The sequence below is a fragment of the Biomphalaria glabrata genome, chromosome 16 (assembly GCF_947242115.1).
Source record: "Biomphalaria glabrata chromosome 16, xgBioGlab47.1, whole genome shotgun sequence".
Lineage (NCBI taxonomy): Eukaryota > Metazoa > Mollusca > Gastropoda > Planorbidae > Biomphalaria > Biomphalaria glabrata.
In genome coordinates this window covers 5482304-5497016 of record NC_074726.1, presented here as the reverse complement: position 1 = coordinate 5497016, position 14713 = coordinate 5482304, and the positions used below count along the sequence as shown (strand labels likewise).

Sequence of the window (14713 nt, the reverse complement as noted above, 5' to 3'; positions counted from 1 at the left end):
GTACCAGTACTAGAGTCTGTGTACCAGTACTAGGTTATGTATACCAGTGCTAGAGTCTGTGTACCAATACTAGATTCTGTGTGACAGTAATAAAGTCTGTGTACCAATACTAGAGTCTGTGTACCAGTACTAGGTTATGTTTACCAGTGCTAGAGTCTGTGTACCAGTACTAGATTCTGTGTAACAGTAATAAAGTCTGTGTACCAGTACTAGAGTCTGTGTACCAGTACTAGGTTATGTTTACCAGTGCTAGAGTCTGTGTACCAGTGCCAGAGTCAGTGTACCAGTGCTAGAGTCTGTGTACCAATACTAGGTTATGTTTACCAGTGCTAGAGTCTGTGTACCAGTGCTAGAGTCAGTGTACCAGTGCTAGAGTCTGTGTACCAGTGCTAGTGTCTGTGTACCAGTACTAGAGTCTGTGTACCAGTGCTAGTGTCAGTGTACCTTGCTAGAGTCGGTGTACCAATACTAGGTTATGTGTACCAGTGTTAGAGTATGTGTACCAGTGCTAAAGTCAGTGTACCAATACTAGATTCTGTGTCACAGTGATAGAGTCTTTGTACCAATACTAGAGTCTGTGTACCAATACTAGAGTCTGTGTACCAATACTAGAGTCTGTGTACCAGTGCTGGAGTCTGTGTATCAATACTACATTCTGTGTCACAGTGATAGAGTCTGTGTACCAATACTAGAGTCTGTGTACCAGTGCTAGAGTCTGTGTCAAAGTGCTAGAATCTGTGTACCAATACTAGAGTCTGTGTACCAATACTAGAGTCTGTGTACCAGTGCTGGAGTCTGTGTATCAATACTAGATTCTGTGTCACAGTGATAGAGTCTTTGTACCAATACTAGAGTCTGTGTAGCAGTGCTAGATTCTGTGTCACAGTGATAGAGTATGTGTACCAATACTAGTCTGTGTACCAGTACTAGAGTCTGTGTCACAGTGCTAGAGTCTGTGTACCAATACTAGAGTCTATGTACCAATACTAGAGTCTGTGTCACAGTGATAGAGTCTGTGTGCCAATACTAGAGTATGTGTACCAATACTAGAGTCTGTGTACCAATACTAGAGTCTGTGTACCAGTGCTGGAGTCTGTGTATCAATACTACATTCTGTGTCACAGTGATAGAGTCTTTGTACCAATACTAGAGTCTGTGTAGCAGTGCTAGATTCTGTGTCACAGTGATAGAGTATGTGTACCAATACTAGTCTGTGTACCAGTACTAGAGTCTGTGTCACAGTGCTAGAGTCTGTGTACCAATACTAGAGTCTATGTACCAATACTAGAGTCTGTGTCACAGTGATAGAGTCTGTGTGCCAATACTAGAGTATGTGTACCAATACTAGAGTCTGTGTACCAGTGCTAGAGTCTGTGTACCAATACTAGAGTCTGTGTACCAGTGCTAGAGTCTGTGTACCAGTGCTAGAGTCTGTGTACCAATACTAGAGTCTGTGTACCAGTGCTAGAGTCTGTGTACCAATACTAGAGTCTGTGTACCAATACTAGACTCTGTGTACCAATACTTCATTATCAGTTAGGAAAATATTAATGTGCCGCACAGAAAAAGGAGAAGGCGACAATGACAAGTATGTCTTAAATATAGATAGACCTGATTGTCACAAATTTAAATTTGACACATCTGCAATTTTTTCAATTTTCTCAAAGCTTACTCTGAAGATTTTGTTTTTCATGTTTCATGTGTGGAAACACAAACTCAAAATCGGCCCCTTTAGTTTTCCACCTAGAGTCCTCACCAGGATATAAACACGGGTCTTCCGGTTCCAAGTGCTTTACCCCTCAGCCACAACATCTCCATATATTTATTTAGCGTACACTTATATTTTTTAAAAATAATAATCATTAACCTTATCCATACATTCACAATTTATAAAATGTTACATGTAATAAAGTGAAACTAAAAAAAAATATTCTTCTAACAAAATTAGATACATTGGCAACATCTATAGATATAAATTCTTGACCTACTTTAAACTACAAATATGTACAAATGACTTAACTTTAACAAGACTTTCCCCTGGCAAATAAAAAATATTATCTCCATTGCCATTTGCAATACAAACTAGACTAGCTAGATCTAGACCTAGTTTTAGATCTAAATCTAGATTCAAGATCTAAGTCTAGGTCTAGAACTAGACATAGAATCTTGATATAGAATCTACTATAGCTAGACAAGAACTTCTATGAATTTACACGTTTAATCTTAAAATTACTAGACCTAGGCCAATGGCATGATCATGAATAGTTGGCCTTTTGTTACTTCTATTTACTGCTAAATAATGGAAATAGAACTATATGAAAGTTTTTATCAATGTTTTAATAGTTTTATACCTAGATTTGTTTTTTTATGTAAATGTGTAAAAGAAAATTATAAAACATTTTGTTTGTTCATTTGAAAAGTAGTTTAATTTTGTTAAGGAGCTGTTGAAACATTGACTTTGAAGAGATTTCTAAATGAGTCAAGCGCAATGGCAATATCAATGGCAATGTCTTTGATTCTGAAGATAAAGATGTGTGTAGTGGTTCACATGACTTGGCAAACCCAGCTGCGACCTGCATATTTTTCCTCAAAAATCTTCCTGCGGTCAATTTAAGTTTTCTTTCTGTCTTCTGTGATTTCCTTAAGGTCTGAAATGTGTGTCCCGTAGCCTTTGTCTCTTTCATAGGCCATCTGCTGCCAGCTACTTTCCTCCATGCCAGTGTGGGTGAAATGGCGCCTGAGCTCATCTTTTTAGCACTGGGGGGGGGGGCACCTCAAGTACGCTGTCCTCTTTTAGATAAGCTTGCCAAAGAAGGTCGTCTCCCATGCGGAATAGGCGTCATCGACAATAATAATTTAAATAAGGTACAGTATTTGCAAAAGAATGTCTTTTAGTAAATATACCGATATATCTTACTTGTTTGGTATCTCGGTATGTTACGTACCTTACTGCTCAAATTTGTGTATGTCGAACACTAAGTTTTGTCGCATTAGGTGGGAGGGTGGCCCACCAAGACATACTTGAAGGGAGCCTTGCTACGCCACCGAGAGCTGATATTATATAGTCACATTTATTTACCAACTTGTGTTTTTAGATTCTTTATCAGCAGCCTACTACAAGTTTTATGACTGTTTGATTAACGAAATCTATGTATTCCGCCTTGATAACGTTTAAACAAAAGCTATCTCCATGTTTTCCTTTTTTTTTTGTTAGGTGTAATATTAATGTCAATATTCTATTTTATCGTCTTCTATTATTCTTATTTTCCAGCTATAGTGCCGTATGGCTCAAAGTGTTTCATGACAAAATATTATGTTAATAACAAAAAAAAGAAGGAAATTTACCTCTTAAGACCTTGCGATCTATAGGGCAGATAATGAAATAATCATCTGTTTCTGTGGCCCACGGTTAACGAGGGTGTCAATGTGGCCAGCACAACGACATACACAATAGCCAGCTCGAATTACCTGACATAAGTGTAAATCACTTAATCAGTTGCCTAAAGGAGGTATTTTCCTTTTTTTAAAAAACACAAAGTATTTAAACTGTTTTTCTTGTTCTAGTTTTTATTGTTTTTTCTGAAAACAAAATTCCTGGCCATTTTATTGTCATTGGCGCTTTTCTTAGGCTAGCAAAAGAATACTAAAGATAATTAAAAAATCAACAAATAAAACTGTGATTTGATTATAGTCTTTTTTATGTGCAGTGGCGTAGCTAAGAAGTAAGAAGGGGGAGGGGGGAGAATTTCAAAATCCCTCCGGGCCCTCAAATGAGTGTTTTTTTTTAAATAAATATTTTGCAGGTCTGTGTGATTGGATCATAGACTGTGTAATTTAATTGATTTCTGTTTGTTTCGATTATGGTCTGTGTCTTTTAATTAAAGTCTGTGCAATTCAACTACGGTGTCTGTGATTGGATTAAGGTCTTTGTGATTGGATTATTATGTGTGATGGGATTATGGTCTGTATATTTAGATTATAATATGTGTGATTGGATTATGGCCTATGTGTTATAGTGGATTTTATCTAGCGTAGCAGGACGTCTGTCCTGACTAAGACCACAAACAACAATGCCGCTTATCTTGCATCATTTACAACCAATCGTTGAACTCGCTAACTAAAATACGCAATGTAAAAAAAAAAAAACTGAACGGATCTTTTGTTTCTGCGAAACATGTAAAATCATGTGTCGATGACAAATACATCTAGATCAAAATAGTTTTGCCCCAGCGTCCCGAAGCTTACAGAGCCCAAGTTGCCCTTCTCCAGTCCGAGATACCAGTTCGCTGGACCCAATATCTGACTAAACCCAGACTAGTTGATCTGGTAGTCAGAGGCTACATGAGACACAAGCCAGTGAAAGTATTTTTAGTGGAGGATGTATATCCATTACACCACTAACACCATTACAAACTAAATCTAAATCCTCGAAACTTTAAAGAAATACTATATTTGAGTTTGAGTTAACTATTTTACAATTACAAAGCGTCTCCCAGGTTATTTTGATATTGGTCCCGACCTCCTCTATGTACTGTATAATTGCAGATACTGATCGAAATATATATTATCAACAAACGTAATCATTGTGTGCAATCGTAAAGATTTATTCTTAAAAATAATGTCAAACCCTATGGATATGGCTTATGATGTATCATAGCCTGTGTTTGAATTTAACAGTTGAATGTTTCTATGTTTATTTATTGAAGTACAAGACAATGCTTTGAAGAAAATCTATAAAATACTTAATTAATAACATCACTTTCAACCCAGTCAAATATTTTGTTCTGTCAGATGTAACTATTTTGATTTCGAGAAGAAAGGAATATACGCAAGCCAATGTCTAAACCCGAGTTTGTTTGAAATATTGCGTAGTAGGCCTGTTCTTGTTAATACAAATATGATAGCAAATACCGAAATAAAGCCAACTGTTTCTTTGTGTTTCCAAATCACCTGACATAACCAAAATTCTTCATGAATTTTTTCCTCCTTATTGTTTTCTTCTTTATCTTTTATCTGCTTGTTCATATCTTCTTCCTCTACAAAAGTTTCACGACTTTGTGAGACACTTTGAAATTCTTCTAGTGTGTACCTACTTTCGGCATTCAGATTTCGAACAGTTTCTAGCAGCGTGTAAAATTGTTTTTTCTGTTGATCTGGGTCTTTAGTTCTATTGTCAAACAAAATGATCCTGAAATTTGCTTTCTCGAACAATTTCTGTACATCTCCAGTCTGTTCTCGACACCAGTCTTTAAAAGATGGGCCATTGTCTTCTTTAACATCCTGGTAGAACAGATCCCCATATGTAAATAGGATGATGCCCCATTTCGGAATCATGCCTGAACCAAATACTGAATCATAAACCTTGACCGCGTCTTGTTCTTGTTTTGTAAATCTAACGCCGTACTTTAATACTATCACAATGGCGTTAAAACCACCAGATTCCGTCAAAAGATCTTCTAGCTTACATATAACGTCTGTAATGGAATCATTTAAGTCTTCACCTCTGTCACCGATTCCCGAGCATTTCACAGCTTTTATGTTGATCAACTCTTGAAATTCTTTTTCCGTCACTGATGTATCATTAGCATATTCCTGAAATTCACTTAACGTCAGAGACGAAGCATTGTCAGCACTTTGCTGTTTTTCGATGGAGTTAATGCTGAAGCTTTTCCCGTTTCCACCTCTGCCGATGAAAAGAATGTTCATTTTCCGTTTGACTTCCTCCCTTTCGAAATATCCTCCTGTATGAAAAGAAAAAAAAAAGAATATTTGTATTAATTCTGAAATATAAAGTTCAAATGATAAGCATAACTGTAGGGTTACACAACTTCCGTCACACAAATACAAATGTAAGTTAATTTAAAAAGTGCTACTTGGACTTGAATATTTAATGTTTTACAGTTTGACCTGTATTGAAATATATTGGAGAAGTCCGAAAAATCCCGAAATTTAAAATCATATTATTTACAGGAATTTGAACCGAGACCCTGTTGTGGGTGGTCGTTGACTTGTAGAACCAATCTGCTGACAGACAACTAAACCGCTGTAGGCGTATTATTTTTTAACAAATAAACTTGACATGACTTGAACGTATGTAGAAATGAAGAATTGAAAAACGTCTTCGCCCCAGTTACCACACACGACCACATTCACACCAACACATGTGCAAATACTAATACACATATACACTGAATAAAAAAAAAATATTTCTGCCTATACTGTAGATATTTTCACTTCAGAGCAGGGGCGGACTGGGTGTCAAAATCGTCCAGGACATTTCCATACAATCAGGCATACATATTGTTTGCTAAATGATTGGCATCAGATCATACCTATCATCAAAAGTATTGTGTAAAGTTTAATAATGTATCGACAGGAGTAAGTTATATGAATAATTTATTAGATGATACATTCTGTGACTAAATGAGTAAAATATATCAATTAGAATCGGGAATTTCTTAATGTTAAATTTTTTTTCCTGCTACCATATAAAGTTACATATACATGTAGTTGTCATTCACATTCAAAGCATCTGAAGATCCTCCATCAACGAGCGTATTGTTTTAATCTGTTTATGATTAAGTTCCACTCCTTGCTTTTTTTCTCGAGGCATATGAATTTAAATTTTCAAAAACAACTCTTCATCCTCCATTATTTAACTGCAGTTCTCACAAGGTCATGGGGGGCGAGGTAGCAAAGTGGTTAAGCGCTTGGCTTTCAAACATGTGGTACTGGGTTCGAATCTCGGTGAAGACTATAACGGGTACCTGACTGTATTTGTGGAAAGTAGAGTCGATTGGTTGTTGTGCTGGCCACATGACATTCTGCTCATTTACCGTTGGCCAAAGAAACAGATGACCTTAACATCCCCTGCCCTATAGATTGCAAGGTCTGAAAAGGGAACTTTACTCACAGCTTGTCAAAAGGTTATACACTGCTTTCTCAATCATTTGGAAACCTAGTTCAACTGTCTCCTTCTTCATATTATAGGAAAGCCTCTTTGTATATCAACTATAGCTTTGTAGTTTTAATATTAGTGTTTCTTATGATGTTGGGTCTGTTAATGTATGCATGCTGTCATCATAAGGTTGGTGAATCTCTAGTGCACAGGATTCCAGCAATAGTTGCTTTTTATCTTACTTATTTTTTGCTATTTCTTTTTGGATTCTTTTCCTTTTTGATTCCATTGCTGCACTGTTCAAGATAATAATTTATGAAGAACTTCGTAGCGGGCCACATTTGGTCTTTTCTCAATTTTGACAGATGACTAAAAGACTAAATGTGGCTCAACAGAGATGGCTGAGACGGATTTTGGTGGGAGTCAGTTACAAAGATCAGGTCTCAAACAAGGAAATCCTATGCCGAACTGGGAGTCGAACACTTAGTGAGCTTGTGACAGAGCGTCGCATGAGGTTTGCGGGACATGTTCTACGTCAAAGTGAATTACGCACACCAAGAGTTGCGATAACATGGAAGCCAGTACGATGAAAGTGCAAACAGGGACGTCCTCGTATTACTTGACGACACACCTTCATGGAGGACCTCAGAACAGTGGAGACCAGGTGGGAGGAGGCTTCAGACATTGCCAGTGACAGATCTTAATGGAGACAGCTTGCCGCCCAAATGCCCCGAACAGCGCGGGAGGACCTAAGTCTAAGTAAGTAATTCATAGAGGGGCCCACTCGGGATCATGCAACAACTCCAATAAACACATACGAATTCGTATGTAACTGGACTTCTTTTATAGGACTTGGAGCGTTGTTGTTAGTTCCTGTATAGATTCATCCGAATATATTTACTATAGATACACTAAAGTCTAACATTATAAGAAATAAAGGACTTGAGTTTCTTTGTTTATCGTTTTCTATGCTTAAGGAATTGACGTCTACTAGAAGAACTATATACGAATGAAGGGCATTTACGCCAATGCTTTAGATATGTATTAGACTTTAAAGTGTATATGATGTGTTTTTCTTTATAATTCACGTGGCTCAAAGTGTTGCTTTTAATGAGAATATTATAAAATCTTAATATAATTTACTTGGCATTTATGCGGTCATTTCGGTGGCCCTGCCGGAGAAATTTTTACCGGCCCACCGGGCATTAGCCAGAATGCCCTTATAGCCAGTCCGCCCATTCTACAGAGCTAAATCTAGATTAATGTGAGTGTATATTTTATCATCATCAAACAATTTTAACCCATTCAAAACTGTGTCAACAGTGAAACATATTAACATTACAAAATACAACTTCATTCTCAAGACTTTTCACTTTTTTTGTTTAAATCAAAGTAGAAATGGATCTAAATTCTTTACTTACCGGCAAGGTCTCCTTCACAGTGTCAGTTATGTTGTAATAGTTTGGATTTTCCCGATTTTTCGAGAAAACTAATACGTGGAATTTCCGAGAAAAGCTCGACCTATGACCTAGTTTTGTGAAAGTAGTTGGGTGAACTTGAAGTCCACAGTGTGCACACAGGCTTGTATCTATTGATAGGTCAAACTTATCACCTATGGGTCAGATGTTACGGGAGACAAGCACGAACTGAAACTTTGAAGTAACACGATGGATTGATTCCCTTTATCTTGAGTACCGTTTTCGAATTCGCACCGACATGTTTATAAAGCTTGGGAGAAAAAAAATTGTTATCTATGTCAGATAAGATTGAATATACACTTTTTGATCGTTCACAAAGGCTTTCCTATATGTAATGAATACATTAGTAATTAGTTTTGTTTTTTTTAAACTTTTTAAAAATATTTTTTTAACAAAATGAACAAACAATCTGTCACATGTGGTACGCTATACATTGAATATATTAAAATTTGTAGCGTCTATGTACCATAATTCTTGTAGGACCTAAGCTATAGCCTATGCTGCCTATAGTTAAATCCGGCCATGCTTGCATCTATTAGTAAGTGATTATTTCTGAACGCGCCCAAACCTGCAGTGAGTAACTGGAATACATACAGCGTTTGCTCTTTGGGCAAAAGAAAAATCCGTAAGTCAAAGGATGTTATTGTAGAAAATTTTTGACCTAACAGAGTAATCTAATTTGAGTACTAATTATGTACAACAGCATTATGTGTTTCACAGGTTCAGGGCCTCCCTAACAGTAGCGGGTCCTATGCAAAACGGATGGCGCGGGCCCAGTCTGGGTAGGGTAAGCATACTGTTAACATTAAGATTTTGTATTAGTAAATACATTCGTTTTGCTCTATATTTGTATCAAATAAAAGTTGACAACGCCGTTTCTTTTTCTTTCGCGCGTATGACTATTTCGTCTATTTTTTTTAGGAGATGTGTATGCGCTTTCAGGAGATTTTAATAATTTTATGAGATTTACAGGATATATATATATTGCATTCACTCGCGATTTTCTGTAGGCCCTTGAAAATCAGGAGCCACCTTAGGTTATTATTAAGTTATAATGGTTTTATTTTATACTTAGCATTAGCGCGGGGCATACAAAAGTATGGGGCTCACTGCCACCTCATTGGTTAAAGTGACCTAAGTCCGGACCTGAACATGTTCACCTCAAACGATCTTATTTAATTAGTTGTTAGTGTCTTTTTTTTTAAAATGATTATTATAATTATTTCTCTTTGTTTATCATCACGATGTTAGCCAGTTGTCGATTTTCTTGAAAATATTTATAAAACATTTGGAATTCCCGTTGGCGAGAAAGTATTATTTCCTGAGTTTACCAATTATTTCACATTAACCAAAATAATTGTAGAACTATGTAGATCTATGTATTGAAGCCTAGGTCTTATGTGTTGATGCATGTTGTCTTTAATGATAGCAAAGTTAGCATTGTACACGTAGATTTGTCAACTATCTTGATGCATATAACTTACACTTTTAAAACAGGTAAGTAAATTTTGTTTATTGTTATTAGTTTCTACTGCAGAAGCGAAACATATTCGTTTAAGACGCCCTACTAGTTTCTAATGGCGCTTGATGTTATATTTTTTTTTCTAATTTTATAACTTTAACTATCAGGTTGTGGTTTACCCGGCTTCCTCAGAAAAAGCAGATAGAGAGGGTAGATAATGTTAGATTCCATCATAAGCTACCTACGTTTTGTTCAGCGTGTCCATGAAGTCACTTTTTGACTCTTTGGAAGATACAAGTTGTGATTTATATTTAAAACAGATTTAATTCCTAAACTCCTTAATGCTAATGATTTTTATGATACAAATTAAAAGCGATTAGGTGCTATTTATCATAGAGAATAATGTCTAAGGTAAAAAGCCTTACTTTACTTCTGCTCTACTTCTGCTGACATCAAAATAGGTAATATAATTATACATCTGTAGTTTAATTCAGAGACTTTTACATTTTATTTTGTGAATAAGGGGGTCACAAATTTATTGCTCTCTTTTCATAATTAGTTGAGACATTGATAATGGTGTAATTTTTTTCGCTTAAATAATTTTTGTTTTCGATTACTATAATTAGTAAAACTATTTCTGTTTGCTTTCTTAAAGGAAAGCAATTTTATAATTAGATATGTGCTAATTTATTAACACGCTATACTTCGAAAGATCTGCTAACGTTGCATATAAGTGGAACATAATTTAAAATAACAATTTATAAGTAGCTTTTCATATTATCACGTGAACTGCACACCTCAGACATAAAACATTGAACTAAAGCAGGGGTTCTCAACCTGTGGATCGCGACCCCCTTTGGGGATCAATTGACGATTTGCCAGGCGTCACCAAAGACCATTGAAAAATGGACTGTGTCTACGTGGGGGGGGGGGGAGAAGCGGCAGAGTGGGGGATTGTAAAAAGGGGTCGCCGAGCTTAAAAGGTTGGGAACCGCTAGATACTACATGATTTTTATTTTTTTTTTGCGGAAATGTTTTTTTGTTGTTTTTTTTTCATTTAGGCCCTGAATAACAACAGAGTGTTACAAAACAATTAGATTATTAGATAATCATTATATGACATCCGTTAGGCCAAGTTCACGTCTAACATCAAGTTCACTTTCACCTATCCCTTAGTCTGCTGGAAATTTGGGGCACCACACAAGATCTTTCAACCTTTTTTCTCCATTCTCCTTTGTCATTTCATTCTAATATTCTTTCTGAAAATATTGAAACCTGCCTTTTTTACCTGCCTGGGTGGACCACTTCGGGGCTGATTTTGAGTTTGTGTTTCCACACAAACTATCTTTGTAACCTTGTTTGTTTGGGTTTTTCTTGTTGTTTTTTTTAAATATATATTTTTTCTTCTTACAGATTTGGATCATGCCTGATAATGATTTAGACCTTCTTTTGATTGGAAAAACTGGCAATGGAAAAAGCTCTACTGGAAATACAATACTTGGCAGAAGAGTTTTCAAAAGTTCGCCGAGTTTCACATCTGTCACCAAGCATGTTCAGTTTGATTATAGCGACTACAATGGGCGAATTATCAAAGTGGTGGACGGTCCTGGCATCGGAGACACTGACATGAGCAAGGAAGATGCCATGAATCTTGTCATCGACGCAATGAAGCATGCCATAGCCGCCAACCCACAGGGATATCACGCCTTTCTACTAGTTGTCAGATTTGGAGTTCGATTTACAGAAGAAGATAAACAAACGATTCGTTTGTTAAAACATATTTTTGGTCCGACATTTGTTGCTGATCACTGCATCTTGGTGATGACAGGGGGAGACAGCTACAGCCCGGAAGAAACTGGAATGGATTCTTTTGTAGACTGGTGCAGTACGCAACAAGGGGAATTTAAATATCTTCTAGAAGAGTGCAAACAAAGATTTATCTTGTTTGACAACAAAACTAAAGATCCCATGAAGATCAAGCTTCAAATCTATGATCTGATCAAGCTTGTTGATAATTTAAACCGCAAGAGATACACCGACAGTCACTTCCAAGCAGCTGAACATAAGAGAAATTCAATTTTAGTGGAAGCCAAGATTCCGATGATAAAAGAGGAGAGTATGAGAGAGGCCAGTCTCATTCTGCAACAGTTGAGCCACGTTCAACTTGACCAACCAGAGAGACAGATGGAACTTTTAAAAAGTTTGGACACAAGAGCTAAAAATCTGATATCAAGCATTAGAGCTCAAGACAGACAAACAGGGGTTCTCACAGAAATCATACAAAACACACAGCGCATAGTCGAATGCGTTGAAGAACAGTTAGAAAGTACCGAAAACGCCTTGAAGATTCAAGCTCTCAGGGAAGAGCACAGGAAACGTCTGGAAGAGCTGAGAGCCGAAAGAGAAAAAATGAGACTTGAAGCCGAGGAGGAACTGCGACATGAAACAGACATGAAAATCCAAGCCCTTGAGAAGGAAGATGAAGAAAATAATTCTAAGATTAAACAAATGGAAAGAAAGCTACAGGCAGATACGGAGGTAGTCCAAGAAGAATTTCTCGAGGCCAAAGAAAACTCAGCGTGGGAACTCATAAAACTACTTGGCTCTACTTTATTGTCAGCAGTAGCGCCCGCAGCGATTGCCTTCCTCAAAGCATGGGCCACGAAACGTTAGGGTTCAATCACACTTACATGGAAAAACGGACAGTTTCTGAAACCTCTATCAAATCCAAATAATTTTCTCATATCCAGTTTTTGTTTTGTTAAATACGAGTAAAACTTTTTTGATTCCTAACACCCTTTTGAATCACAAGACTTTAATTCAACCAAAGCAAAGTCGAAATAAGGAAGAACTTCCATGAAATTCCTGTACATAAGCTTCATGTGTATTTTAATTATATTTTTTGTTACATAATGATGAATATACCATAATAAAAGCATCATTTCTTGTATATATATATAGTACGTCTATCGTGATTCCATATGGAGACCATGTCACTCTCTTTACTGGGGCTTTGTGCCTCCTTATGTGGCTCGTGAGACCCATGTGAGCCTGGAATTTTCGGCTGCTCACTGGGAATGTTGTTTCAGCTGGAGGTAGTGTCATTGGCCTTGCTTTTTGTTTCTGAAAGGCTTTCCTTTATTATCTGAGAATAGAAAATATATCTCAAAGGCTAAAATTGAATCTAAAGATACGTCCATTTTCATTTAAATGTCCTCCAACTTTCGTCTGTCTCAAAGCCCGTGGTAATCTGCCTTAACTCTTTCTCTCCGTAATTATTTACCACATTCTAAAGCAGGGGTGGGAAAATTACGACCCGCGGGCCACATGCGGTCCGCCGGAGTGTTTTATGCGGCCCGCCGACACCTACAGAAGTCAGGTGTGCCCACAGTATATACTTATAAAAATACAAATATATTAAAAATAATATAAATATAAATTAACAACTAGTAGGCTAGTTACACAGTTCCGGAACATTATACACGAGTGTAAAAAGTAAAATACTGCACATTAAGTACAACTGTATATTAGTGGGGTTATTGTAATATAAAAAGACATCAGCAATTTAAAAAAAAAAAATTATTAATTGATATAAAAAATTGCTAACTCTTCTTGTAATTCCTTAACGTGGAGTGTGGAAAAAAAGAAACGTGAATATAATACAGTGTAACTATGAATTAAAAGTTAGCTAGAGTATCTTTCTTAGTTGTATATACATATGCGGCCCGCCATTCCCAAATTTTAAAAAATGCGGCCCTCTATCCAAAAAGGCTGCCCACCCCTGTTCTAAAGGAATCAACGTTGGTATCGTCATTTAGAAGAGAAAGAGTTAAAGGACCAGTTTTATTAATGTTAATTAAACACGAGGTTTCTAATAGCTAATTATTTGATTTTAGCCTCTTTGGTACATTTAGAATTCCAACTTATTTACACAAATATTGTGTTCCATATACTATATGTTACACTGGGAAATATGAAATATTTTCACTTCCTTTTAAACTAAAAAAAAAAAGTAAATATTTCCCTTTCAGACCTTGCGATCTATAAGGCAGATGATGTTACGGCCATCTATTTATTTGGCCAACGTTTAACGAGCAGGGTGTCATGTGGGCAGCATAGCGGCCAAGCCTTTACTTTACCAACTAAAGTCAGGCATCAATTAGAGTTGGGTGGACTCAGGATGCCTTAAAAATGTCGAAATTCAGAATCCCAGTTTTTCACCGAGATTCGAACCGACGACCCCTGGTTAGGAAGCCAAGCGCTTAACTACTAAGCCACCTATTGATTATAAATAATACAAGTTTTTAGAATAAAAATGTGCAGTGTAAGTGAACAAAATTAACAACTGGCATAACTTTCTTTAGGAAGCGTGGTGTCAGAGTGGTAAAGCACGTTGCTTTCGAACCAGGAGTCCCGGATTCGAATCCTGGTGAAGACTAGGATTTTAAATTTATTTCGGTATCTTTGGGCGCCTCTCAGTACACCCAGCTCTAATGAGTACCTGACATTAGTTGTCCAAAACTAAAGGCAATAGATAAGTCAGATTTTCATCGACATGTGACGTCACACAAAGCTATTAATTTAATCAATTGACTTACTGTATAACGGAAAACCATACAGTAACGTTTACATTCTCGTAAAAGAAATATATCTTCATCTATGCAGTTAGATTAGATGCAAAGAAAAAAAAAGCGTGTTAAATGTAGATTTACATGCTTGACTAACCACGGCAGTGTGTATTTTCTCGCCAGACCACTCTACACACTACAAACACTATCGCTTGGTTGTCTTGTCATGACCGACTACACATAGTCTAGACTAGCCTTACACTGACCAGTTTGTTAAAATCAGTCAGACACACGATCTATTTACTTC

The 14713-nt window shown here is 36.7% G+C and overlaps 2 protein-coding genes and 1 long non-coding RNA gene across 6 annotated transcripts; 1 reads left to right on the top strand and 2 right to left on the bottom strand.

The window, feature by feature from the left end:
• Positions 1–4580: 4580 nt before the first annotated feature.
• Positions 4581–8460, bottom strand: LOC106050181 (uncharacterized). The gene is made up of 2 exons (XM_013205129.2): positions 8320–8460; positions 4581–5741 (listed from the first exon to the last, which is right to left on the bottom strand). The coding sequence occupies exon 2, from the start codon at positions 5704–5706 to the stop codon at positions 4798–4800; it is 909 nt and encodes a 302-aa protein (XP_013060583.2). The 5' UTR covers positions 5707–5741; positions 8320–8460; the 3' UTR covers positions 4581–4797.
• Positions 8461–8776: 316 nt separating this feature from the next.
• Positions 8777–12792, top strand: LOC106050177 (uncharacterized). 4 transcript variants are annotated; one of them, XM_013205121.2, is made up of 2 exons: positions 8777–9001; positions 11252–12792. In XM_013205121.2, exon 2 carries the CDS (start codon positions 11261–11263, stop codon positions 12509–12511), a length of 1251 nt encoding a protein of 416 aa, XP_013060575.2. In that variant the 5' UTR covers positions 8777–9001; positions 11252–11260; the 3' UTR covers positions 12512–12792. The 4 variants fall into 4 exon arrangements, with proteins under 4 accessions (XP_013060575.2, XP_055869501.1, XP_013060574.2 ...); XM_056013526.1 differs by lacking the exon at positions 8777–9001 and adding an exon at positions 9082–9163; XM_013205120.2 differs by lacking the exon at positions 8777–9001 and adding an exon at positions 9683–9873.
• On the bottom strand, positions 12789–14551 carry LOC106050178 (uncharacterized). Its single transcript, XR_008775183.1, has 2 exons — positions 14437–14551; positions 12789–12983 (listed from the first exon to the last, which is right to left on the bottom strand). It is a non-coding gene; the product is annotated as an uncharacterized LOC106050178 (long non-coding RNA).
• Positions 14552–14713: the final 162 nt, after the last annotated feature.

What these genes read in the sequence shown, in the direction of transcription:
- LOC106050181 (XM_013205129.2), bottom strand. Translation starts at nt 5,706, where the DNA reads ATGAACATTCTTTTCATCGGCAGAGGTGGAAACGGGAAAAGCTTCAGC.
- LOC106050177 (XM_056013526.1), top strand. Translation starts at nt 9,128, where the DNA reads ATGCAAAACGGATGGCGCGGGCCCAGTCTGGGTAGG. An exon ending in GCGGGCCCAGTCTGGGTAGG is followed by an intron (nt 9,164 to 11,251) that starts GTAAGCATACTG and finishes TTCTTCTTACAG; the next exon opens with ATTTGGATCATGCCTGATAA.